At 50.8% G+C, this 23640-nt stretch overlaps 11 protein-coding genes across 11 annotated transcripts; 5 read left to right on the top strand and 6 right to left on the bottom strand.

The window, feature by feature from the left end:
- Positions 1-7: 7 nt before the first annotated feature.
- On the top strand, positions 8-955 carry COCMIDRAFT_92959 (uncharacterized protein; the record flags this gene model as incomplete). The annotated part of the gene is made up of 2 exons (XM_007688937.1): positions 8-330; positions 385-955. The coding sequence occupies 2 exons, from the start codon at positions 8-10 to the stop codon at positions 953-955; spliced, it is 894 nt and encodes a 297-aa protein (XP_007687127.1).
- An 89-nt stretch (positions 956-1044) lies between these two features.
- COCMIDRAFT_93082 (uncharacterized protein) lies at positions 1045-1580 on the bottom strand (the record flags this gene model as incomplete). Its single annotated transcript, XM_007688936.1, has 3 exons — positions 1045-1329; positions 1406-1488; positions 1538-1580. The coding sequence occupies 3 exons, from the start codon at positions 1578-1580 to the stop codon at positions 1045-1047; spliced, it is 411 nt and encodes a 136-aa protein (XP_007687126.1).
- Positions 1581-1860: 280 nt separating this feature from the next.
- COCMIDRAFT_4537 (uncharacterized protein) lies at positions 1861-2749 on the bottom strand (the record flags this gene model as incomplete). Its single annotated transcript, XM_007688890.1, has 4 exons — positions 1861-2084; positions 2144-2330; positions 2388-2667; positions 2715-2749. The coding sequence occupies 4 exons, from the start codon at positions 2747-2749 to the stop codon at positions 1861-1863; spliced, it is 726 nt and encodes a 241-aa protein (XP_007687080.1).
- A 192-nt stretch (positions 2750-2941) lies between these two features.
- Positions 2942-3871, top strand: COCMIDRAFT_35989 (uncharacterized protein; the record flags this gene model as incomplete). The annotated part of the gene is made up of 2 exons (XM_007688913.1): positions 2942-3032; positions 3135-3871. The coding sequence occupies 2 exons, from the start codon at positions 2942-2944 to the stop codon at positions 3869-3871; spliced, it is 828 nt and encodes a 275-aa protein (XP_007687103.1).
- A 2326-nt stretch (positions 3872-6197) lies between these two features.
- Positions 6198-8090, top strand: COCMIDRAFT_25582 (uncharacterized protein; the record flags this gene model as incomplete). Its single annotated transcript, XM_007688899.1, has 5 exons — positions 6198-6306; positions 6369-6744; positions 6806-7323; positions 7374-7789; positions 7845-8090. The coding sequence occupies 5 exons, from the start codon at positions 6198-6200 to the stop codon at positions 8088-8090; spliced, it is 1665 nt and encodes a 554-aa protein (XP_007687089.1).
- An 816-nt stretch (positions 8091-8906) lies between these two features.
- On the bottom strand, positions 8907-10863 carry COCMIDRAFT_93104 (uncharacterized protein; the record flags this gene model as incomplete). Its single annotated transcript, XM_007688935.1, has 6 exons — positions 8907-9170; positions 9220-9323; positions 9375-9863; positions 9921-10694; positions 10742-10770; positions 10823-10863. 6 exons carry the CDS (start codon positions 10861-10863, stop codon positions 8907-8909), a joined length of 1701 nt encoding a protein of 566 aa, XP_007687125.1.
- A 3042-nt stretch (positions 10864-13905) lies between these two features.
- COCMIDRAFT_35986 (uncharacterized protein) lies at positions 13906-14613 on the bottom strand (the record flags this gene model as incomplete). Its single annotated transcript, XM_007688912.1, has 2 exons — positions 13906-14447; positions 14502-14613. 2 exons carry the CDS (start codon positions 14611-14613, stop codon positions 13906-13908), a joined length of 654 nt encoding a protein of 217 aa, XP_007687102.1.
- A 280-nt stretch (positions 14614-14893) lies between these two features.
- Positions 14894-16327, top strand: COCMIDRAFT_4532 (uncharacterized protein; the record flags this gene model as incomplete). The annotated part of the gene is made up of 3 exons (XM_007688889.1): positions 14894-15394; positions 15457-16052; positions 16114-16327. 3 exons carry the CDS (start codon positions 14894-14896, stop codon positions 16325-16327), a joined length of 1311 nt encoding a protein of 436 aa, XP_007687079.1.
- A 691-nt stretch (positions 16328-17018) lies between these two features.
- On the bottom strand, positions 17019-20461 carry COCMIDRAFT_4531 (uncharacterized protein; the record flags this gene model as incomplete). Its single annotated transcript, XM_007688888.1, has 12 exons — positions 17019-17177; positions 17239-19055; positions 19104-19149; positions 19197-19281; positions 19331-19366; positions 19447-19573; positions 19621-19953; positions 20002-20098; positions 20149-20188; positions 20245-20275; positions 20326-20371; positions 20426-20461. 12 exons carry the CDS (start codon positions 20459-20461, stop codon positions 17019-17021), a joined length of 2853 nt encoding a protein of 950 aa, XP_007687078.1.
- A 248-nt stretch (positions 20462-20709) lies between these two features.
- COCMIDRAFT_93061 (uncharacterized protein) lies at positions 20710-22094 on the top strand (the record flags this gene model as incomplete). The annotated part of the gene is made up of 2 exons (XM_007688934.1): positions 20710-20799; positions 20853-22094. 2 exons carry the CDS (start codon positions 20710-20712, stop codon positions 22092-22094), a joined length of 1332 nt encoding a protein of 443 aa, XP_007687124.1.
- Positions 22095-22352: 258 nt separating this feature from the next.
- On the bottom strand, positions 22353-23202 carry COCMIDRAFT_93018 (uncharacterized protein; the record flags this gene model as incomplete). Its single annotated transcript, XM_007688933.1, has 3 exons — positions 22353-22440; positions 22544-22804; positions 22889-23202. The coding sequence occupies 3 exons, from the start codon at positions 23200-23202 to the stop codon at positions 22353-22355; spliced, it is 663 nt and encodes a 220-aa protein (XP_007687123.1).
- Positions 23203-23640: the final 438 nt, after the last annotated feature.

Below are 23640 nucleotides of genomic sequence, written 5' to 3'. Positions count from 1 at the left end.
GCTCACAATGCCATTCCTTCGCCCCGCGCCCCGCATCATATACCGTGCCATCCAAACCCGCACGTTCGCAACTGCACAAACCCCAGCCATCAATGTCAAAAACATCCCCGCGCCCCATTGCGGAAGCATACGAGTTCTCTCCTTGAATCGACCCGCAGCGCGCAATGCGATTTCCAGGCAATTGCTCGCGGAACTGAGCCACCAGGTCAATAGCATCCACGACGAGGGAGACAATGGGCCAACGCGGGCGTTGATCCTGGCCAGCGATGTCGACTCGAGTTTCTGCGCAGGCGCAGATTTGAAAGAACGAGCTACGTTTACTCAGGAAGAGTATGTTCCATCTTGCCTTGAAGTGTGCGAGTAGTTGCTAACGAGTGGCTACAGAACAGCAAACTTCCTCGCGTCGCTACGAGGAACGTTTACATCGATTTCGCAATTGCCTATTCCCACCATTTCCGCTCTTGCAGCACCGGCGTTTGGTGGTGGCCTTGAGTTGGCACTTACGACACATATGCGCGTCTTTGGTTCTACGACTACAGTCGCTCTCCCGGAAACCCGTCTTGCAATCTTACCGGGTGCAGGAGGAACTTACCGACTCCCTGCAGTCATTGGGCTCTCGCGCGCCCGCGACATGATCTTGACTGGAAGACGAGTTGCAGCACCTGAAGCTTACTTCCTGGGGTTATGCGACCGGTTAGTAGAGGTTACGCCAGAGGTTGCGAAGGAGGAAGGAGCTGCAAGGAAGAAGGTTCTTGAGGAGGCAATCAACTTGGCAATGAACATTTGCGAGGGCGGACCAATTGCCATCAGGGCTGCGCTGGCAGCGGTCGAGGGCTGTGCGTTGGGCGAGAAGGCCGAGAATGCTGCGTATGACCGTGTGGTCAGGACTAAGGATCGCGACGAGGCTCTTCTTGCCTTTAGGGAGAAGCGGAAACCCGTCTTCAAGGGCGAGTAAACTTAGACATATTTTCCAAAAGATACTTGTTCAGTTGGTCACGCTTTCCATTTCTATTGAATTATTCTCGTCATTACAATGAGTCTTCTCTACATCTTGCTCTTGATCTCATCTAGCAACTTGGCCAACTCAGTCTTATCCGCTGGCTTCGTCGGCCACCCAACAGTCAATCCCTCCTCCACATTCGGCTTGGGAATCAAATGGAAATGCACATGGTCTACCTCCTGATGCGCAATGCGGCCATTGTTCTGTAGAATGTTGTAGTCCTTGAGATCTTGTGCAATCGCAATGCGCTTGGTGACGGCGAGGACTTCAGATAGCTGGTCGTCGGGTATGTCATGGAGCTTTGCGCCGTGGTGCTTGGGGATGATGAGCTAAGACGAGGATATGCGTTAGTTATGTTTAATAATTCTTAGGAGAATAGGAAATAAATTTCAGAAAGAGACGTACACTGTGTCCCCTGCTCAATGGGCCAATGTCGAGGAATGCAAGTGTCTTGTCGCTCTCGAAGATCTTCATCGAAGGGATCTCGCCTATAGGAGCTTGTTAGTCCATCATAATACACTAGTGAGAAGTGAGAACTACCCTTGATGATCTTGCAAAAGATGCATGCAGCAGAAGACATTGTGGTACTCTTGAATTACGATGTTGGTTGGTTAGTGCGTGGGTTGGTCTGGGGAGTTCTGGATGACGACGCAGGGCTGAGCTCCAGGGCGAAGTGGGGTTGACTGTTGACCGAGGGGCATGTGGTGGGGTAGCTCTTTGGTCAGCCGAGTTCGTCTTGCTTGCGCAATTCATCGCCAGGTTTTGACAAAAGCTTATTACTTTGGTAATAGTACATTGTGTGTGTCGGTATAGTCGTCTGATATTCTAGCTAAGGTTTGGAACTATGGCAACAATGCATGTCATGATGACTTCCATTTCCATGTTTCGCACTCAAAGTTGGAATAGCACCTGAACTCGTTGCTCAAACCTTTTGCGTGTACAATTTCATAGTCCGTGGTCTTCAATCCCACTTTTCCGTAAAGCTTCTCAGTGACCAAACTCTCCATGCGCTCTCCAGTGCAGACAATGAGACGAAGCGAGTCTTGTGTCCATGACTTGGCCAGCCATCGTACAGTGAGAGCAGCTATATCATGTTAACAGGGTTGTGCATTGACTTTTTTTTTAAGAAATGTAAAGGTTTACCTTTAGTTTGGCAGTCTTGACTGAGGAATGGCGGGTCGCAAACGATAGCACCAAAAGAGCCTTTGAGTTCAGGAGGTAGCTGAATCGCTTTCTCAAAGTCGTATCGGACAAACTCTTTAAAGACCGCGAAGCGTTCGTCGAATTCGAGAAGCTTGATCTGTGGCCGACATTGGACTTCACCTGAGTTCTGTGCAATCGTCAACACAGCTCAGTTTTTTTAGTTTGTTTATCAAACGAAACTCACGATCAGGTTCTTCAACTGTATGAAAGCGCTGGGCGCTGACACAACTGCAATTCTCGTCTCATCGGTAGCGCCATCCAGAAGTTGCTTCGCAAGGACTGTGGCAGTCTCGTCGCTGTACCAGAACTGACTTGCGTTCCAATCTTCTGTGAACACATCCATAGATAGCTTCCCGTCAAAGTCATCTTCAGCCTTGGCCTTCAGATCTTCAAACTGCTTTGCGCGTTCATCCCGCTCGCCGTAAAATTGTTGAAGCGCTGCTAGGGCGTCGCCCGAAAGCTGTCTTGTTTGATTAGTATATACATCATCATCTGCGACAAGAATACTCACGGAATATCGTCGTCGTCTTCAATCATCGGTACCATACTAATCCCTTGTTGTCAAAACTGCAGCGGCAAATAATTGCATGTGGATCTGGATAGTCGCAAACACCTGAACTCACCCCACCCCCGATAAGCGAGCCTCGGTAAGTGTGCTTGACCCGACACCTGAGGTATGGAGTGATCATGTTACGCCAGCGACTCACACATTTCAGTTCACCTAGACTATATTCAAAGATGGTCGACGCACTAGTACCTCTGCCTGAGATCGAGAAGTTGAGCGATCGGGTTATTAGAGTGCTTGGTGGTAACCCGGGCAAGGTAAGCAGTGTCGCATCGCAAGGCAACAACACACACTGACAAACTCCAAGTTCACTTTGCAAGGTTCGCGCATCGCATTTCAATACGAGATTCATATTGACTAGTATAGGTACGAATACTTATGTCGTCGGTCGAGGTGCATCCCGACTCCTCATCGACACGGGCGAAGGCAGACCCCAGTGGATAGCCTCCGTCAAGTCGCTGCTCTCAAAGGAGAACATTGCAATCGAAAAGGTACTCTTGACACACTGGCATCTTGACCATATCCAAGGAGTCCCTGATCTCCTCGAGCACGCTCCTAACACCAAGGTCTACAAAAAAGATCCACACAGCGACTGGCTCCCCATAGCCGATGGGCAGAAGTTTGAGACCGAGGGCGCGACATTGCGTGCGTTCTTCTGTCCTGGACACACCACCGACCATATGGCCTTTGTGTTGGAGGAAGAAAATGCCATGTTCACGGCCGACAATGTGCTGGGACAGGGCACAGCGGTATTCGAGGATCTAGCCACATACATGAACAGTCTCGATGCCATGTCAAAGCAGTTTGGCGGTCGTGCATACCCCGGTCACGGCCCTGTTATCGACGATGGTCCAGCAAAGATCAAGGAGTACATTAGCCATCGTAAGCAGCGTGAGCAGCAGGTCTTGGATGTGCTGGCTGCGGATGAGAGTGGGTTGGGGTTGTCGTCGATGGACATTGTCAAGGTGATATACAAGAACTATCCAGAAAGCCTCTGGGAGCCGGCTGAGAGGGGCATCCTGCAGATCTTGAACAAGCTGAAGCAGGAAGGAAAAGTTACTGGTGACAAGACCTGGTCGTTGAGTGGAAAGTCTAGTCTCTAATCAATCAATACAACATTTGTGGGTCGAAAGCTTCTGTTAGGCGCGCTGCGAAGTGGGGTTGAGTGTGCCCCGCTATCAAGTCCCACGCTTGCTCGATTACTCCTAGATCATCATTGCATCTATAAACGATTAAATTTCTCAGACTTCCATCGAATCATCTGACATTGTGCCAGAGTGGTTAATGGGTTAGACTTGAATTACTCATTCATGTCATCTAATGGCTTCGGCCTCGCAAGTTCGAATCTTGTCAATGTCGCATAACCACCGTACAATGCCCCCAGTGGGGGCGTCTTTCTTTTTGCCTTTTTTTTTGCCCGTGTGTCGATTTCTTGGTTGTACTCACGGACAACTAGTGGCTGGTACTTGAATTATTTTTTGCCTCCCGATTAATGGGAAATAGCCAACAGTTGCGCAGCAAGTAGGTTTACTCTAAAAATAATGATAAGGCATTAGCCTCTTCGGAAGTAATTTTATGTTGGCTTTCCTGAGAATGTGTAAAGACTATATTCGCCGACTGTAAATACTGTTATGGATGCTGACCACGTCGATTAGGGGTCTGGCAAACAATGACTGCAGAGCTGAACCAACACTGGTAATTCTAAACCCAAAGAAACCGGTTCTCCAGCTTCCCCGGGCAGCTGATCGGGTGATATAACCACGGTATCATTATACAGAATACAATTTAAAGATATTGAATAGATTTAAACTATAAGTGTCCATTATCTATTACAACTTAAGTTGGATGTTATGAGTGAGCTGGCACACTAGAAGTTACATAATTGAGTTACTAGCCAAATTGATTTGAGTTTTCTGAGGTGTGCCTTGGAAAGTGGGCTCAAAAACTGTAGAAGATGTGCGTTTGACTGATACACTTTCTTTAGTACATATAGCCCTTTTCACACTACGACTTCGCTTCCAGCGGCTAACCATGTTTGGGACCCAATAAGTGGTCCAATATAGGTACACATGTTCCCAATACCTTCTTTGCATCGCGAAGCCAACTGTTCCTGGATCGCGATCTCCATGCAGGCCACGTAGCCTAGCATAGTAATAGTCACAGACAGACCGGTAGAAAACCAGAACTGGAGTCACATGGCTTTGCAAAATACCATAGATGTGGAGAAAACCCATGGTCGTTCCACTTTGTGGCGTCCTTGGCAATGTGTGATTTACTTTGAAAAAAAGTGGTGTGATGTATGCTGGTGCACACACATAGATTATGAAGTCTCCAAACTAAATAGCGCTTGGTAGGTTAAAGGTTGGAGTTGGGGATAGGTCATTTTTGAATGTACGGGGTGAATTCTTCGTCACTATTCTACTACAGTTGACATGCGCATACTGGAATCAGCTTTGCTTACTCTGTACATGACAGCGGTTGAAGTTACTTCGCGATAATATTGTCCCACAGATCAGCCCACTTGTCGGGCAGACTTGCCACCACCACTGTATATGGCTTAGCGCAGCGCTGGAATGCACCCATCCGGACCCCAGTGAGCAATTTTCGCCGTGACCTCCACTCTAGCCGGCAACATTTCCCCCAAGACGAATAAGTTAGAAAAGAATCCTATCCTACTGGACACACGCACAGCACGGAACGAGGCGAACCTTATTCTGGGGTTGTGGGGTAACGGCTGAGGCGTTATGCTCGTCATCTGGGGTTTCTGGGTACTTCTACTGGTCTCAGGGGCATCTGTAGACGTGGAAACAAGCACACCAAGGTGATAGAAGCACCAGGCGGCGCTACAGAAACGAGCGGTGTCTACCAATAGCAGAAATTAGCGGTAAATATCACGCGGGTTCCACACGCGTCAAGAATATCAGGATATCCATCGTATCTTTGGTATCGATTCTCACGATCCATAGCAAAAACAGATCGGCCAGTCTCGGACTGGGGGTCCACAGAAACTTCGAGCGAGCCTCTGAACGCACGCCCGATGTTTGCGTCAACAAAGTGACCCCTGCGTACGCACACATGGAAATCAACGATCAGAATAGGTAATGGGACCAAAGAATGCTGTCTCTGACCACTTAAACCGCACGTGAACACCGAACTTTCTAGTTGCCATTTTGACCTCGACACCGCTGCTAATCAGAACGTTATCGGATGCCTGTTGCAAGAACAGCAATAGGCCTGTCACTAGCGTTGACAGACAGGTGTTGTGGATCCACCTTGAAAGATCTAACGCGAGATCAAGCGAATTGTTCAGTGTGTACATAAAGGCTGACCGACATTCTCTCCTTCCCCTACTCTTCTCACTCGAGATTTTTGTTCAATTATATCGGACGGGATCCACATGAACAGCAAGAACCTCCATTGAAAACCAACATGGGCAGAGACGATTCGGTCAAAAGTGTCCCACAAGAGCAACAGGAGACCATGGTCTCTTGTGCCAGTAGAGATGGAATGATAGCTAGAGAACCGTATGGACCGGCTGGTATGGCATCTCCACCAAACCACCCGCAAGGAATTTCCGTGATAGTAGCTGACTACGCTCAGGATTCAGTGGTCTCTTTGCCAATCCATATGTCGCCATGTGCGCAGCATTCGCCACCATCGGAGGTCTTCTCTTTGGATACGACCAGGGTGTCATCTCCGTGACGCTTGTCATGGACCAATTTCTCGGCCGATTTCCTCGCGTGTCGGATGATGCTTCAGGCGCAGGATTCTGGAAGGGATTGATGACTGCTATGCTGGAACTTGGTGCCCTTATCGGTGCGCTGTTCGCCGGATGGATTGCAGATAAGCTATCCAGGAAATACTCTGTTGTCGTCGCCATCATTGTCTTTACGATTGGAAGTATCTTGCAGACTGCAGCTATAGGTTATGCTATGTTGACGGTTGGACGATTGGTTGGAGGAATAGGCATTGGAGCGTAAGTTGAAACTCCATACCGATATGCTGTTGTCCCTATGGCGAGATCTGACCGGATATAGACTTGCAACAATCGCTCCCCTCTACATTTCGGAAATTGCCCCTCCAGAGATCCGAGGTGCCCTTCTCGTCTTGCAGGAGTTTAGTATCGTTCTTGGAATCGTAGTCGCCTTTTGGACAACGTATGGTACCCGTTACATGGCCGGAGAATGGGCATGGCGCCTTCCTTTCCTTATCCAAATGATTCCGGGTCTGATCTTGGGCGCTGGAATTGTTTTCCTTCCCTTCTCTCCTCGCTGGCTAGCCAGCAAAGGCCGCGATGACGAAGCCCTCCAAGTCCTTGGAAAGCTCCGCAAACTCCCTACCACCGACACTCGTGTATTTCAAGAATGGTGTGAGATCCGTGCCGAGGTTGCTTTCAACCGCGAGGTGAATCTGGAAAGACACCCCGACTTGCAGGGAAATACACGTATGGATGAATTCAAACTCGAGATTCAATCGTGGCTGGACTGCTTCAGACACAGGTGCTGGAGGCGAACCGTTGTCGGTGTTGGCATCATGTTTTTCCAGCAATTCGTCGGTATGTACAGCAACCACCCTCCATAAAGAACGTAACTGACGGAATACCAGGTATCAACGCGCTCATCTACTATTCGCCCTCTCTTTTCAAGACTCTTGGCCAAGATTACGAGATGCAGCTTCTTCTCTCCGGTATCATCAACTGCACACAACTTGTGGGTGTCGCGACAAGTCTATGGACCATGGATCGCTTCGGACGCCGATCTCTACTCCTGAGTGGTGCCGCGCTCATGTTCATCTGCCATCTCATCATTGCCGTCCTGGTGGGAAAGTTTGGTGGCAGATGGGCTGATTACTCGACTGAAGGCTGGGTAGCCGTCGCCTTCCTCTTCTTCTACATGTTCAGTTTTGGTGCCACCTGGGGTCCTGTTCCATGGGCTATGCCGTCTGAAATCTTCCCTTCATCTCTCCGCGCAAAGGGTGTTGCCTTGTCAACATGCTCCAACTGGTTTAACAACTTTGTGATTGTAAGTAGCAACTTGCTCAGCGATACAAGGAACAAGACACTAACGCGCGTTTCAGGGTCTCATTACTCCACCCCTCGTCCAGAACACCGGCTACGGCGCCTACACTTTCTTCGCTGTCTTCTGTCTCCTCGCATTCGTATTCACATTTTTCGGTATCCCGGAGACGTCTGGTAAGACGCTAGAGGAAATGGACCAAGTGTTCCACGATGTCAGCAGTGATGCGGAGGAGCAGCAAAAAGCACGTATCATGCGCGAGATAGTAGAAGGCAAGAATCGTCATACATCTGCTGCAAATCCGTAGGGCGGCAGATGATCATTTTCTAAATACATTCAGCTATGACAGAAATAATATTAATGTTAATTATGAGATTTTCCAAGACATGTGACGTATAATTTATCCACACCCGATGCTGACTCCCATCGCCACGATCTCATATCGAAGTTCCTATCAGCCGGGATAGCCTTCGGCCCATTTCACCGAAAGCCCTGTGCCGATTTCCCATACCCAAGAGATCCCGCATACCTATCAAGATCAGTAGTCATACGATTCCGATGCTTGGGTCACATCAAGACGCAGGGTCTGTGTAGGACCTGACAAGTGGCGTACGAAATGTCACTTCACTAGCTATGATGTTTGCGCGTGATTCTTTCGTGTGAGACGGTCATTTGCGATTTGATTGGTGGGTGTTCAGCGTGACGAATACTCGGCGATACGTGGCGCATTGCGAGAGACTTTTGGGGGAAATGCTCATCGGGTTACGGCTAATGGCATCGGGGGTCTGCGGTGCTATGTTCTGCCTTGGGTGTAGCAAGAGTGAATGGGTGATTGCGCTAGCCATCGGAATTGTTGAAGATAGGTATGGTATACCAGTCATAAGGCGAGATAATGAACATCGGGTTTGGGGCACTGTACTGCGTCACCTGAGCATTTGCTTTTTCCATCGACGAGGGTCTGCGCTTGATATGTCAAGTTCTTTTTCTCAAAGATTCGTAGGAGCTGCCATTCTTTGATGGCTTATGGCAAGGCGTGAGTTAAGCGCGGGTACACCCATCATAGGAAACTGTCCAACATGTATCAGAAACAATGGACTGGGGCCTTTGACAAAAATTCTTTTTTCTATTGTTCCATTGGAGAAATGACGGTTGAAGCACCGGACATGTCCCACTGGTTTCTGAGTGCATTGATCAACCAGGTCGTTGGCCAGACGTGATCTCTTTCAAAGTCGGCCAAGATCTCAACTATTTCTTCCCTCTGTTTCTCACTTGATACAAGCGGGCCCCAAATGAAAACAGTGTGGCGAACTGTAATTGCCAGTGGTACTGCTTCTTTCGAGCTTTTGGCCGCTCCGCAAATGGCTTGTGCATGCGATAGGATTCGGTGCTGTAGAAGTTAGCAATCAGTCTCGTGCATGAAAGACGGAAAGATTTACGTCTGTTTCAGATATTCGATGGCCATCCTGAGCTACTGAATCTGAATGTGGCCTAAACCGGAGTAGCATGATGCAAGCAAAATGGTAGTAGCAGAATGAAACCGCTGATAAATTAGTACGCGAAACGGTGAGAGAGGAAGGTTGAATAATCTCACCATGCCAATCAGTTGTAAACCAGGTATTGGGAAACGAGCCGCTATCATCAGTAGGACCTTGATAGAGGGGATTGAAGGCGGCTGGCCTGTCCCGCATCCATGTATGAACAAGCTCCCACAGCTCTTCCCAGTATTGCACCCTAGAATGCATATCGCCGTATACCTCGTTCCCATCGAAGCAGAAGTTGACGACGCGCGCAAGGTTCCATGCCATTTGGTTGGACCAAGCCGTTTCCAACCTTAACCGTGCCAATGGATGTGCATCTCGCATGGAGCTGGGTGTTGGGTGCAACTGCAATGAGAAATCGATATCGAGCGGTTGTTGGTTTATAGTGGCTTTGTGTATGCACTGTCGTACGTATACCCAGAAGGCAGCTTCGCGGAGAGTGGGTGCTGAAGGGTCTACGAAATGGTGTCCTTGTGAGGAGCGGATGATGGCCGAACAGCCTGCCAGATGTTGCTCGTCTTCCAACCCTATACTTGAGGGAACTAAACGAAAGAGTTAACAAAGTGAGAGAATATATCAAGAGCATCGTGCAAGCTTACCGCTGAGTTGTTCGTAGAAGTGTAGTATGACGATGGCACATAGAAGGGTCTCGTCATGGCTTGCAGCCTCCTCGTTCAGCCGCAAGATCAATAGCGAGATGCAGCGCTGATAGGCCGCGTCTGCAATAGAGTCGTTCCGAGAGTGACGAGCAGCGAGTGCAATAACGGCGTGACGAAGGACGGAACAAAGGGTGATCTTCTCGGGTACTCCGAGAGTGAATTGATCGGTGGCGTCTGTACAGTCGAGCCAGCGGGCAACATGTTCGGTGTAATGATGGACCAAGAGGGCCTCTTCGTGAGTTAGAGGAATGGGATTTGCTGCATGGCCTGCGGTGCCTAGGGGTGGTTGGTCCATCTGGCTCTCCTGCGCCAGGAAGGTCTCCATCGACACATGGCCCCTCGTATCGTCCGCCTCGTTGACATAGTATGGCGAAGCCGGAAATCCCTGGGCCGATGCGGAAGGCGCGCTGGAGTATGGGCTGTCTAGCACCGCGTCGGTCTGACTGTTTTTCCGGATGTTTCTCTGGGAGATGGACTGGCTGCGACTTCTTTCACCAATACCGTCGGCACCATCCATCTCTTCATCTTCGTCTTCTCCATCCTCGCCGTCCATATTGTCTCTGGCTTCATTTTCATCGTCCGTGCCACCCGTAGCAAACTTGCTTGACGAGGCCCCACCAGGCCGATAGTCTTTGAACTTGGTGTGCGGTTCCTCCCACTGACAGGGCCGGTTTTTCTTGCTACAGGCCTTGCATGTTGGATGAGTTTCGTCGCCTGAGTTTCGTGTAAGCGCAGATGACCAATTTGTGTAGCGTACTTACACTTGACACGGCGTGCTCGACATGTAAGACTTTGTCCAGATCAGCATTCTTTATGACCACCAGATTGGGATTATTACGAACCAGCCACTCCTAGACCGGTATTTACTGCCCCGAGTCAGCATGCATCGAATAAAAAAGCTCCAACAAGACTTTACCCCATACGTGGATACTGGAAGCTATTAATCGAATCTTGGTGTACCTGTCGCAGTGTCAGCGGGGTCCATGGTGCCGCTCAAATCAAGTTGCAGTTCCAAAACAACAATCTTGTCAAGTCCAGATGGTGGCTGATTGCGGGGATCCGTACCGTGGTTGTGTAATATGTGTGTTTTGGAGTTGCCTATGCACTTCACCGACTTTGCTCGAAAGATCACCAAGGGACTGACATTGGAAGCCGCCTGCGGGCGATTGAGAGCGACGAAAAAGGGCGCTTAGATGTGGCTTGTAAGTTCCAAAAAGGTATATCCTAGAGCCCAATAGTAGTATCGAGACGAGATCGTTACCTATCGAGTGTGGCTTCGATTATATTAGTCATTTGTCGAATAAGATTCCTTACCCACTGACGTGTTGCAAAGGAAGCCGCGGAGGCACTCGTTTGATACACGGCACATCAATCCTGCAGATCACGGTCAAATCGCAACGTCCTTTATCTGCGTCGGGGCCTTCAAGAGTGTGTAGTCATCGAGCCGCGCTCACGCAATGATTGTTTATAACTTCAGATTTACTCAAAGTTGCGGCACATCCGATATTCACGCGCTTGTGCTGTTAATCCTTGCTGGATGAAGCTTGCTACGGGCCAAATTCCCGAAGCCAGTCACAGCTGCCAGAGCTCTACAAGCTCGGCCGCCACTCATTCCCACTGCGAGCCTATATAACTTTGAAGGTTCATCATTACGTGTAGCAAGCCAACTTCGGACCTTTAAAGGAACAGCCCGCGCTCGAGGTTCCAGGGTCCCAGTGTTGGCACCCTGTGGGCCGAAATCGCTGACGTAGCCAGAATGCTCCTAGTCCCAATAGACTGATTCGTATCGAGAAATATTTTTTGTACAATTTGAACGCGCGGATGATCTGATCATACGAAGAGTCTTCAATATCGTTCACCATGCTCTCTCAGCAGCTGTACTGGGCAAATTGACAGGATATGGAGCACAATAGCATGGCTTTTGTGAGGGTGATATCGATCTCTTGTGCCTTTTTGGTTTCGCTAAACGTGGCTCAGATAGTGCCAAACTTCGTAACGAGTGTAGGAGCCAGTAACTCGGCGCCTTGGCCACCGAATTGCTGTTGTGTCGCATCTTATACCTACTCATCATTTCACTGCGCTCATCTATGCAGTCATTCATGCCCTCTTGTATTCGACTTCGTTTGAGCCCCTAGAATTTCAGTCTTTCTGTATGGAATCGCCGAGAACCGTGAACGCCACACCTAAACCTGACGAGATGCGAGACTGGTTAGAGATCGAGACAAAAGGGTCATGCCGCCGATGCGAGAGAAGTTGGTTGAGCCCATTGTATGAGCACATACGTTTCTTCTACTACTGTCAGCTACGATAAGCGCATTCAGAAGCAGCATTCCGCACGCAACGAGGACGACCCCATAGTGGAATTATTCTGGATGGCTGGCCGTTCCAACTGACACATTCTGGTCCAGGTCAGCAATCAGTGGCATGCTGGGTGACAGCAAAGCGTCCAATTCCGGTGAAGCACTTATCGAAAAGATGAGTTCCCTCGACGCGGGAATATTTGTCCAAGAAAGAAACTGCAACTTACGATATGGGACGTTAGAGGATATAAAGATCCAGAGTGTTCTCTATGGGAGATTTTTCATGTTACTAGCGCCACATACGCACCTATTGGCACGCATACCGGTCTATTCTGAGTGGGCAAGAGCTCTTTGGTATCACCGTACTCGACGTCGACTTGCATACCCTCGATGGCTAAGGGATCCTCCCATCGCGTCCTCGTCTCGATCCGCCCCTATGCGCGCTTCGTACTGAGCTCTCCTCAGCAGTATATGTGCGACCTTGACCAGGATCATAGGAAGACAGGGTGATATTCGCCCCCACCTAAAGATTCCGGGACATCTGAAAGGTCTTCAAACTTTTGGTAGTCAAAAGTCTCAAGGTCTTTCTACCCTGTCGGAGCAAAGCAGGCCATGTCCCCGAAGCGCCGTTGAGAAACAATAGCCGAGCAGGGACGCGTCCTCGATGTTACTGCTATATATGGGTACGTATGTATTTTCAAAGACTGTCTACGCTTTCAATATCCAAGGACTGGTTCATTTTGACCCACATAAGTCAGCAAATAAGCAGCACAATATTGGAATTTGACAGCAACTGACGTCGAATGCTACAAGGGTTGTGCCTACAAGCACATCTTACCGTATCCGGCAGGGATACGAGCGCTACTTATGCCCCGATGCCGCCAGGGTCTCGACGTACCAAGCTTGCCATCTCCGACAGTAAAGAAAGACCAAAGCGGCACGGTAGGGAAACATCCAAGGACGACGATCCAAGAGGGGATGTCGGAGAATTTATTGCGCTACGTGTGCCTTGGACCTGATAGGCTAATGACTCATGGTGCAAGAGTACGTAAAGCATGTATACAAGGTGCGAAGCGGATTGGATACAAAGTAGCTCATGGGCGGGGATGATAGCCACGCGTTTGCTACCGAGTCCGGTGGCTTGGGCATTGCTCCAATAGGCATGGGCGATGGCAGATCGTAAATGTAGGGTCAGTATGCAAGCCAAACGTAGGTCATCATGATCTAAGCATTGCGGTAGTAGTACTATACAATGTTTGAATCCTTTGGAAAAGTGGAGTTGGTATATGCATGTGCTTAATTTACCACATGATGATGATCTGGGTGTACGCCTTGTACAAGTCTTAGCGCCCAAATTCTCCATGTCTCCGTAAAATTTGAAACAAAAAGACACATTTGTCAAACAAGGTCAAGATGCTGACAAAACATATTCTTCACCCCTCACAGTCCGCCAAGTACAGAGAACGCGTGATGCCAGACCCCGGCGGTTGTAGTAGTTTTATACACATGATATAACATAAATACACAAGAAAATGCTCGATATTCTTTCCTGTCCATTTTTTTTTCAGTCGTCCCTTTCCATATCCAACTCATCGGCCCTTTAGACCTGGTTCAAATCGTCCAATCTAGAACCCCCGAGCCTTTAGGAACTCTGCGATCTGATTAGTATGATGGCCCTTGACAATAACGTGGCTTGTCAGACTGTTAATCTTGACGTCCTCGTTTTTCTTATTGAGGAAGACCCTCAGCTCGTCTCTCAGAGCGGACAAATCGCCCGTGATCTTGCGTATGGTAGTCAGATGCAGATTGCCGCCACGCTTGTAGTCGGTGTAGATGGGTAGGTTCTTGTTTGTTGATCGCGAGACGTGGTATTTTGGGGGTGGCAGAGAGATCTTTTGGACGGGCGGTGTCTTTTGTTTCTTAGGCGACTTGGGCTTTTGTGGTGAGGGCGCGGTGGCGGCGTCTTTTGGCTTGGTGTCGGCACGGGGGTGCTTGGAGGGTAGAACGGGCTTGGGCTCTGGTGGTTGCGCACTGTCGCCTTCGGTGAGGGATTCTGCTGCTGCGAGGTCGGCGGCGCGCTGAGCTTGTTGGGGCGTTGATGGGTGTTGGGATGAGGCGCTTGGTGGAAGAGAGGGGCTGGTTGTGGGCTTAGAATTTGGCGGGGGCTCTGTAAATAGTCAGTGGATATGCGCGTAGTTTCGTCTAGAGGTGAAGAACTAACGCTCAGCTTGCCATGTGCTTGCAGTGGAGAAGCGTAGGCATTGTCGGGATGCGATTGTTCGCGGAGTGGCCAACGGCCTTAGTAGAGGAATGAGACATTGTATGCGAGGCATTGCAATATACCAGAATCTAACAGTTGCCTGCCAGGAAAAGAATAGCCAGGCGTGTGACTATGCAGCGGGGAGAATGACGATGCGGGCTTGAGGCGTGAATTGCGGCTCAACACCACAAGTTTAGCGTACAGGGGTCCTCGCTTGCGCACAGTCGTTTTTCATTATCCCGACCCCCACCACCGCCGCCCGCCGACAAGACGAATTTCGCGCCCACCACCGCCCCTCCCTCCACTCTCTCCCTCTCCTCCGCCGCCGACCACGACGACGACAATCGCCCATCATGGCGGATTCAGCGGCAACTGGCGCCAGCATCGCCGAACAATACTCGCTCCTCCCCAAGCTTATGCCCAACCTCGACCGCCACCTCATCTACCCGCTCCTCAACTTCTCGAGCGATGAAGAGGCTGAACAGACAGTCGAGCAGAAGAAGCTGCTCCTCGAACTTCTCAAGCCCACAAACATGACCGATTTCGTCGGCCAACTGCACCAGGACGTCCACGGCCTCTCAGACATGTCTGATGAGTACAAGAAAAAGCGCGAGGAGGTCCTACAGAAGCGCGACCAGCTCGAGGAGGCCACTAGCAAGATCAGCGGTCTTTTGGATGACGAGAATGTCGTTACTAACCTGAGGAGTGACAAGCAGCAAAACTTGGCCTACCTCAAGGAAAGCCATGGCGTCGACATGGAAATGGTTAACCAACTGCTTGAATTTGGTCAGTTCCAGTACTCATGCGGTGTATACCCACATGCTGCCGAACTACTCTACCGATTCAGGGTTCTGGTATGTCTCTGCCTACAAGGACACTCGCTCTGCATCACACTTTGCTAACACACCTCTTCCAGACCACCGACGGTGACAAGGAGCGCGAAGCCACGTGGGGTAAGCTCGCCTGCGAGATTCTGTCCGTCAACTGGGACTCGGCCATGGAAGAGATCAACAAGCTCAAGGAGATTATCGACACACGCCTCTTCAACAACCCCCTTGCACAACTGCAGCACCGCACCTGGCTGATTCACTGGTCGCTCTTCCCCCTCTTTAACCACGAAACCTCACGCGAAACCCTCACCGATATGTTCTTCTCCCCTGCATACATCAACACCATCCAGACAAACTGCCCCTGGATTCTGCGCTACCTTGCTGCTGCCGTCATCACCGGCCGCAACCGCGGCAGGAACTCGAACCAGTACCAGAAGCAGCTCAAGGACCTGATCAGGATCGTACGCCAAGAAGGCTACGAGTACAGCGACCCTGTCACCGACTTCATCAAGGCCTTGTACATTGACTTTGACTTTGAGGAGGCGCAAAAGAAACTCAGTGAGACTGAGGAGATTCTTAAGAACGACTTCTTCCTGTTGGGCGCGGCAGACCAATTTGTGGATGCGGCCAGGCATCTGATTTCTGAGAGCTACTGCAAGATTCACCAGAGAATTGACATCAAGTAAGTGGATGATGATCCTTCTTAGTACACTTTCAAGCCATTTACTAATAAACTTTTGCAGGGATCTCTCAACACGTCTTGGCCTCTCCCAGGATGAGGGTGAGAAGTGGATCGTCAACCTCATCCGCGATACGCGCGTAGATGCAAAGATTGATTACCAAGCCGGCACAGTCGTCATGAACCACCCTCCACAATCCGTCTACCAACAAGTCATCGAGCGAACAAAGGGCGGCTTCTTCAGGACCCAAGTCCTCAGCGCTGCCGTTGCCAAATGAGCCTTAATTTTCCTTGCAAAGAAAAATCCTTGTTCGTGGCAAATCAATGGGGATGTGTGCGTGTGTGTATGAACAGCTTCTGGGGAGGCAGATGACATGGTGGGGTGGAGAGGCGAGAGATTGACGATGATGAACAAGCATGAGGATGAATGCCATGATCTATGATTGTGTGTTTGGGGAAAGCAAGGGAAAGGAAAGAGACAACAAAAATCACAGGATCCCGGTTTATTTTAGGCTTTTTGCGAACGGGAAGCGTGTGAGAAGGGGGACGTTTATGTATGTGACTCACGTACTTGATTGCATCAGGGAACTGGCGTCTTTAATTTTTTTCCCTTTTTGTGGCTGTGTGGGCACAATGGATGAATGGATGGAAGGGTGGATGGATGGGGATATTAGAAGCGCTGTATATTTACGAAATACAGACCGGCAAGTTTAAAGTTTGATGTACGTTTTGAAAAGAGCAAGATTGCAAAAGTGGATGGGTCGAAAATACTATGACTGGTTTTTTTTCCCTCGATTCTCGTACAAAAGAAAACTTCCTACTTGTACACAAGCTTATAGCCACCAGGCTTGTTCTCCAACAACTCCTAGCCTTACTCTCTCCTTGACCGACGTGCCTTTTTCCTTAACCATCCCCCACCTCCTTTCCCTTTCCTTCCTTCCTTCCTTCCTTCAACTCAAGAGTCCAAGCTTAAGCAAAATACCTAGGCTCATTAAAGACATGATACCTATGCCCCCTAACACCCTCTCCCTTGAACAAATCTGGGAACCTCAATCCAGCCGGGACCTGCGACTCATGCACAAGTTCATTACTGGGATTCTCAGGTTCGCCAACCACGAATTTACCAACCTGTTGACACGATTGTATTAGCACCGCCCTTTGAAGAACAGAAAGAGGGAAAGAAACATACCTGCAACTCCGTATCTGTAATCGTATGTCTCGAGACGCGGGCATACCCCGTCCTCTTGAGTCCCTTGTAAAGAATGTACTCGCACCAACGATCCCAATCGCTGGGGTCAATATCCTTCATTCCGCTCTTCTCGCCAACATATGTATTATAATTACCCTCTCCAGGCTTGATGACAAGGTACGAAAGCAAGATAGCCGGGCGTGGGGTGGCCTTCATGCGCTCGGCCAGGTACTCAGATTGCAAGCGGCGGTCCTCCGGGTCCTCTTCCTGGCCGGAGTGGAAGACGAAAATGTCGACCATTTCGCCGTAGGCGTCGATTGTGGCTTCGATCGCGGGGGCGAGTTCGCCGACGGGCGAGGGGAGGAGGTGGTGTGTGCTGTTTACAATGGGGAATTTGGAGAGGAGAGCGGAGCCCCAGGTGTGCTTGTTGGGGCCGGGGCCAAAGTCGACGTACATGCCTAGGTCTTCGGCGAGGAATTGCGTCGAGTCGCGGTTGCCCATGATGATGCGTTGCAGGTCGCTCTCAAGGAGACCGATGACGTCGACCTCGAGTTCTTTGATTAGATCGCGCATGCGGTGCTCGGATGACCACATGTCATTGTCCAGAGAGAAATGGATTGTCCAGATACCGGCTGTGATGGACTTGGTCTCCGGGTGGTACGGCTTGTAGTCGTAAGACGGGAAACGTAGGTATGCAACAGCAACAGCAATAATCTCTAGAACACCGAGGATGTATACGTAGTATGAGCGCTGTCGGCTAGCGGCGGCAGTGATGACAGCCTTGCCTTTGTAGCTCTTGAGCACTGGTGGTTGGGCAGAGACGCTGAAGACACCTGCACCAATCTGGAGCATCATGCATGTCATAACCCAATCAGTGTGCTCGCGGACAAGAGGGCCGCCAGGAACAAAGGCATATGCTACTACCCAGACGTGGAAAAGCACCATGAAGTTATATACCAAGAAGGCAAGGCCAAAGGTGCGACCTGGTGCATGACGAGCTGCATGTGCAATGAGGATAGGTGCTGCTGCCATAGTATATGTAGCCAGGATAAGAGCACCATAGAATCCAGTCCAGTGGCTGGTGGTAGTCAAGAAGGCGGCACCAATCGAGCCGACACCATAAAATGCCCATGATCTCGAAAGGTTTGGCGCGAACAACCCAATCATGAGTCCAAGACCCATAGCAAAGAGGGTCAGCGTGCCGTGAGGGACGGCCAAGGGTCCGCGAACGGGGTATCCTTCCCATACCCAAGAGATCATGGTGCTTGAGTCGGACAGCAAAGAGTGCATGGCAAAGAGTACTCCAGCAAGACCAAAACTGGCAAAGACCGAAGATCCTTTGGTAGGACCCTGAGCTGGTATATCAGCGCCAGCGCTTGCAGTCGATCTTGTGGATATAAGAATGGAAATCAAGGCAACTATAAGACCAGTCTTGTTCCAGCCCCCGTTTTCCTCATGCATGATTGGCCAGATGGGGTTGTTTGTCCAGAAGGCGAACTTGGCAACGCTGGAGGCGATAAGACCAATGGAGAACGCAGTGATGCGTCCTTCGAGGCGGTGCGGTTGCGATCGTTCGGCAAAGAAGGTGGCCGACCATGCCAGGCATGACATGGACAGGCCGAAGCCAACAGCGAAAAGTCGGTTGACAGGCGTCGTGGTCAGGAACGCGAGGAGCCCTGAAAGCGAAAGCAGATGGAAGAACCATACATAACGCGTGACAAGGTAGCGGAGGGGCTTGATGCCGAGGAAGAAGGGTGTAACAGTGCACATGACCAATGCCTCGTAGCCGGAAATGCCCATGTGCCAGAGGGGAAAGTCTGATCATTATTAGTAAATTATCGCTATTGGGGGAGTAAGGAACATACACCAGACACACACACCGAGCGACGTCAACATGGACCAGAAAACAAACTAATCAATGGTCAGTCGTGTATGTATTAATTCTCGATCCAACATACTCCATTGTAGACATCTGCAGCTGCGTAGATGAGGCCGGCCCAGGAGAAGGCACCGGAGAACGTTGCGCCAAGCTCTTTGTTCTTCCTATCAACAAGTCAGGGAGGTCAATGGATTTCTTCCAGACGAAACTTACTCTTGAACAGCGTCGGAGACTGACTTGGAGCCGGCACTACAAAAAGAGTGGATCAGAGAGTGTTCAAATAAAAATAGATTCGAGAGTCTATCTATATCGGGAGACGTGGGACATACACGCGAGATAGACCTCGTACGTCTTTGATCACAATCTCAAAGTGCTGGAACTCAATCATTGTGACAGCATCAAAGGCTACATCGAGCAAGACCAGGGACCATTCGAAGAAAGCATAGATGGTGTACGCTGCAGCAGGTAAGTATAGGGTATACGATACGGACGACAAGACATACCTCCAGCAACGCGGTGAACCTTGTGCTGGATGAAGAAGTAAATCAGCGGTACAAGTGTCGCGAAGAAACTTCCAGCAAAAATCTTTCTGTACTTGATGGCAGTGGCATTCTGGGGACTCAGGGCAAGACAGCCAATAGTCCATGGCAGAGTTGCGACAAGGTACGAGATCATGAAGATGTCGTGCCAGTCATGATCGTCGGTAGAGGTCACATATGTCCATCCTCCGCAGGTCAATGTTCGGAAGATGCCGACACCAGCAATGAACTTGGGTAGAGACGAGTTCGGACGACGAGTCAAGACATACCAGAGGCCGACGAGTGCGAATCGAGGACCTATTTTGATTAGCTTGGCTCCGTAGTAGCTATCCCAGGTTCGTGTACCAGACGTAAGAGCAATGAACAGCATGAAGACGGAGCGTTCTGGGTAGCGGTCGCCAATGGTCGCTGACACGGAGGGGAACCACTCGTCTGGGTAGCCCTGGGAACATTGTCAACATGGCTCTGCAATAGCATAGTGCAATGACTGACGTAGAATTCATTCTGTACAATCTTGTGATAGTGTAGCCCTCTATGATTGTTTAGCCCGGTCGCGTGGGGTGTGGAGTGGTAGAGCAATTCGCGTACATTCCGACTACGAGGGCTCCGACAAAGGCGCCTAGAATTCATTTGAGCACAAGCGTATATGGAGAGATTTGATCGACGAACTGTAGGCCATGGCGGTGTGCGAATAGGATATCCATTTTCCATTGAACTACATGGTATGAGCTGCGGAGGCCTCGGGAGTGCCAGATATGCCATTGCGTACCGTTGCGACAGTGTCGCCGTCCTTGTCCTTGACCATGATGCAGCAGTTGGATGGCCCGTCAATAACCCTCCAGCATTGAAAACAAGGAAAAGAAGCAAAAGAGCGTGGAGAATGGTGTGATGAATTGTCCAAGATGGCAGTCTCCTGAAGTTGGTACGTAAGGCCGGGGTCCGCGCTCCACAGGCCAAGACGCTATATGCGGGAGCAACTCTAGCCTAGTAGTTTTCTGGCCCGGCCAACTTTTTTGTACTCAACTTTTGCCAGCAACACCACGCGACGCAAACATGGCTGGCCCAAGTGACAAGGCGCGCTTCTACCTCGAGCAGTCGGCGACGGAGTTGAATGAGCTTGAGCGCAAAAAAATCTTCAGCAGGGTAAGCCAGGGTAGGCGCTCGCGCAATGGCAGTTTTGCTAATAGCAAGTACAGGAAGAAATCGGCTCTATAGCGAAGAAGCGCTCGGATTTCGAGCATATCATCAATGCCCGCGGATCGCATCCCGAAGACTACATGCGCTATATCGAATTCGAAAAGAACGTCGACGCTCTCCGCCGTAAGCGAATAAAGCGACTAGGCGTCCGGTACAAAGGCTCTGGACAGCGAACAATCTACCTTCTCTACAACCGTGCGACGAGGAAATTTTCGGGTGACTTGGCGCTATGGATGCAGTACATCGACTTTGCGCGCAGGGACAAGGCATACAAGAGACTGAACGACATCTTCACCTCTGTCGCTCGGCTGCACCCTACTCAGCCAGATATATGGATTCTGGCAGCAAACTATTTCATGGATACGCAGGCCGACATTACCAATGCGCGAAGCTATATGCAGCGAGGACTGCGCTTCTGCAAGAAATCCGAGGTCATGTGGCTTGAGTATGCTAAACTGGAGACCATATACGTGGGCAAGATTGCGGGTAGAAGGAGGATCTTGGGGCTTGATGTTGATCGCACAAAGAAGGACGAGGACGGCGACGAGAACATGATTGCGCTGCCAGAGGTGACGGCTGAAGACGTGAATCCCAGCCTCAAGCAGGACGATGGTGTGGACGAAGTGGCTCTACAGAACCTTGCGGCAGCGCCAGTACTTACTGGGGCTATTCCCTTGGCAATCTTTGACTCTGCTATGAAACAGTTCCAGGGTAGCCCCAGACTGGGGGAGAGATTTTTTGGCATGTTCGCCGAATTCGAGCAGGTAGCGTGCATACCGCGCATCCTGCAGCACGTGCTCGGTTATCTGCAAGAGCAGTCACCACAGGCGGTTGAGACGGCCGTGTGTAAGTTCCACATGCAGTTGTACGGAAGCGACGCCGCCGATCCCGAGACTGCCATTAGGCTGAGCAAGGCATTGGACGTGATAAGCTCTACCGTTCAGCAACACCCTAGAGAAAGTAGCAGGGTTGCTGAAGTTGTCGTTCGGCGGCTCTTATCTCTACACCGGTTACTCGCGGATGCGGATTCGTCGTTGCAGAAGGCATCGCGTGCTGCGCTGCGCAAATACGTGCGCGCAATGGAGGAAGGGCAGGATAGGGGGGATAGGGTGGTTGGCTTGGCCCAATTGCTGCAGCAGGAGGGGAAGAAACTTGACGCAGATGTATTGATGCAGATGGGCGTCAAGTACTGGGGGGAGAATGGTGAGGTGCAAAAGTATATTTCAGCAATGGAAGGGTAGAGCAGAGGGTGTGAGTGGGCATAACAGTCAGCGGATGAGTTGTAACAAGCATAGTGTGCATTCACGTCGTGTGGTGTCGTCCAGGGGCCGAGGGGGGGAGCGGACGCCATGTGCTACACCGCTACGGCTCTACTCGCTCTATCGTGAGATGGTGCCATGGCGGAGTGAGAGCAACCACGTCAGCTGCATGGGCACCTGAGCAGCGGGGATTGTGGCAAGCTGCAAGACAGCTCCCCCGCAGAGGCGCATCTACATGTTTCAGTCATCGGTGCGGGTGCGTCTGGAAGACTTCTTAGCGCTATGGAGTTTCTTTGTCTTGAGGCGGCGCTCGTTATTGGATTTTTGGCTAGAGTTCTTATCAGCTTTCGGGCCGTCGCTTGGTCGCTTGGTCGCTTGGACCGTCGGACACGGTGCAACAAGACGAAGAAAAAGAAAAAACAACAACATACAGGCTATTGACGCGCTGAGCCTGCTCTGGCGAGGCCTCGGCGGGCACAGCACTACGGGCGGCGAGGACAATAGCCTCATACAGGCGACGGTAGCAGCTGCGGGCATTATCCGACTGTTTGCGACTGTCGTCGGCATGGACCACAATGGTATTTGAGCGTGGGGCCAAGTAGCGCAGGTGCTTGATTTGGCTATGCATGGCTGCAGGGACGTGGGGCAGCAGGGCGTCGAGGGGCACTTTTAGAGTGGCTTTGGAACTGACTCTGGTAGACGGGTACATGTGGTTAGGCTGGTGGGCGCCGACGAGAGAGACGAGTCGAGTAATATTAAGTGTTGGTCATACATACTTGTTCACGTTCTGGCCACCAGGGCCCGATGATCTGCTAAAGGTCAATTCGCCAATAGTCTCGAGAGGGATTGTCTGTGCATGCAGCGCCGCGAGCCACGTCCGGGCAGCATCAAGGCCGTCGTCGGCGCCGTGGCCATGCGAGCCCGAGGGCGATGAGGACGACGACGACGACGACGACGACGAAGAGGAGTAGTAGCAGCAGCAGCAGGCAATGCGCCGCGGGAGGCGGGTCGTCGGTGGGGAGCAGCGGACAGGGGCGATGCAGGAAACGGGCACAACAGGGCGAAGAATGAGGCGCCGTTGAAGCCGCATTTGCAGCATTCGCAGCAGCAGCATGGCGGTGGTTTGTCAAGATGATCTCATGCAGCGACTACATAAAGTAATTTACACAGTTAGTGCTTAGGGCGTCCATGCCCGACTAAGTACTGGAACTAAGTACTAAGAGCTTGCAGCCACAGCCCCATCGCATCCCTTCCCTTCCCTTCCACTGCCCCCCCTCTCCCCCCCCTGGCAAGCGGGCCCGGCCGCTAAAAAACAGCCATCACGTGTCGAAGCTTAACCATCGCAGTGCGCGGTTCCAGGCTGGTCTCGGAGGGCTCGACGCCGAGTCCCAACATCTGCTCGTCCGGCGCACGCTCTCTCGTCGACGATTCCTCTTCCCTCAACTCTACGCCAGTTTGACCTCACCATCCGCAGCCTCGTGCTTTGCCTTGCCACTCCAGTCCAGTCCAGTCCAGACGGGCTTGCACC

The sequence above is a fragment of the Bipolaris oryzae genome (assembly GCF_000523455.1).
Source record: "Bipolaris oryzae ATCC 44560 unplaced genomic scaffold scaffold_49, whole genome shotgun sequence".
Taxonomy (NCBI): Eukaryota; Fungi; Ascomycota; class Dothideomycetes; order Pleosporales; family Pleosporaceae; genus Bipolaris; species Bipolaris oryzae.
Note: the sequence above shows the minus strand (reverse complement) of the source record. Positions and strands in the feature narration are given on the sequence as shown.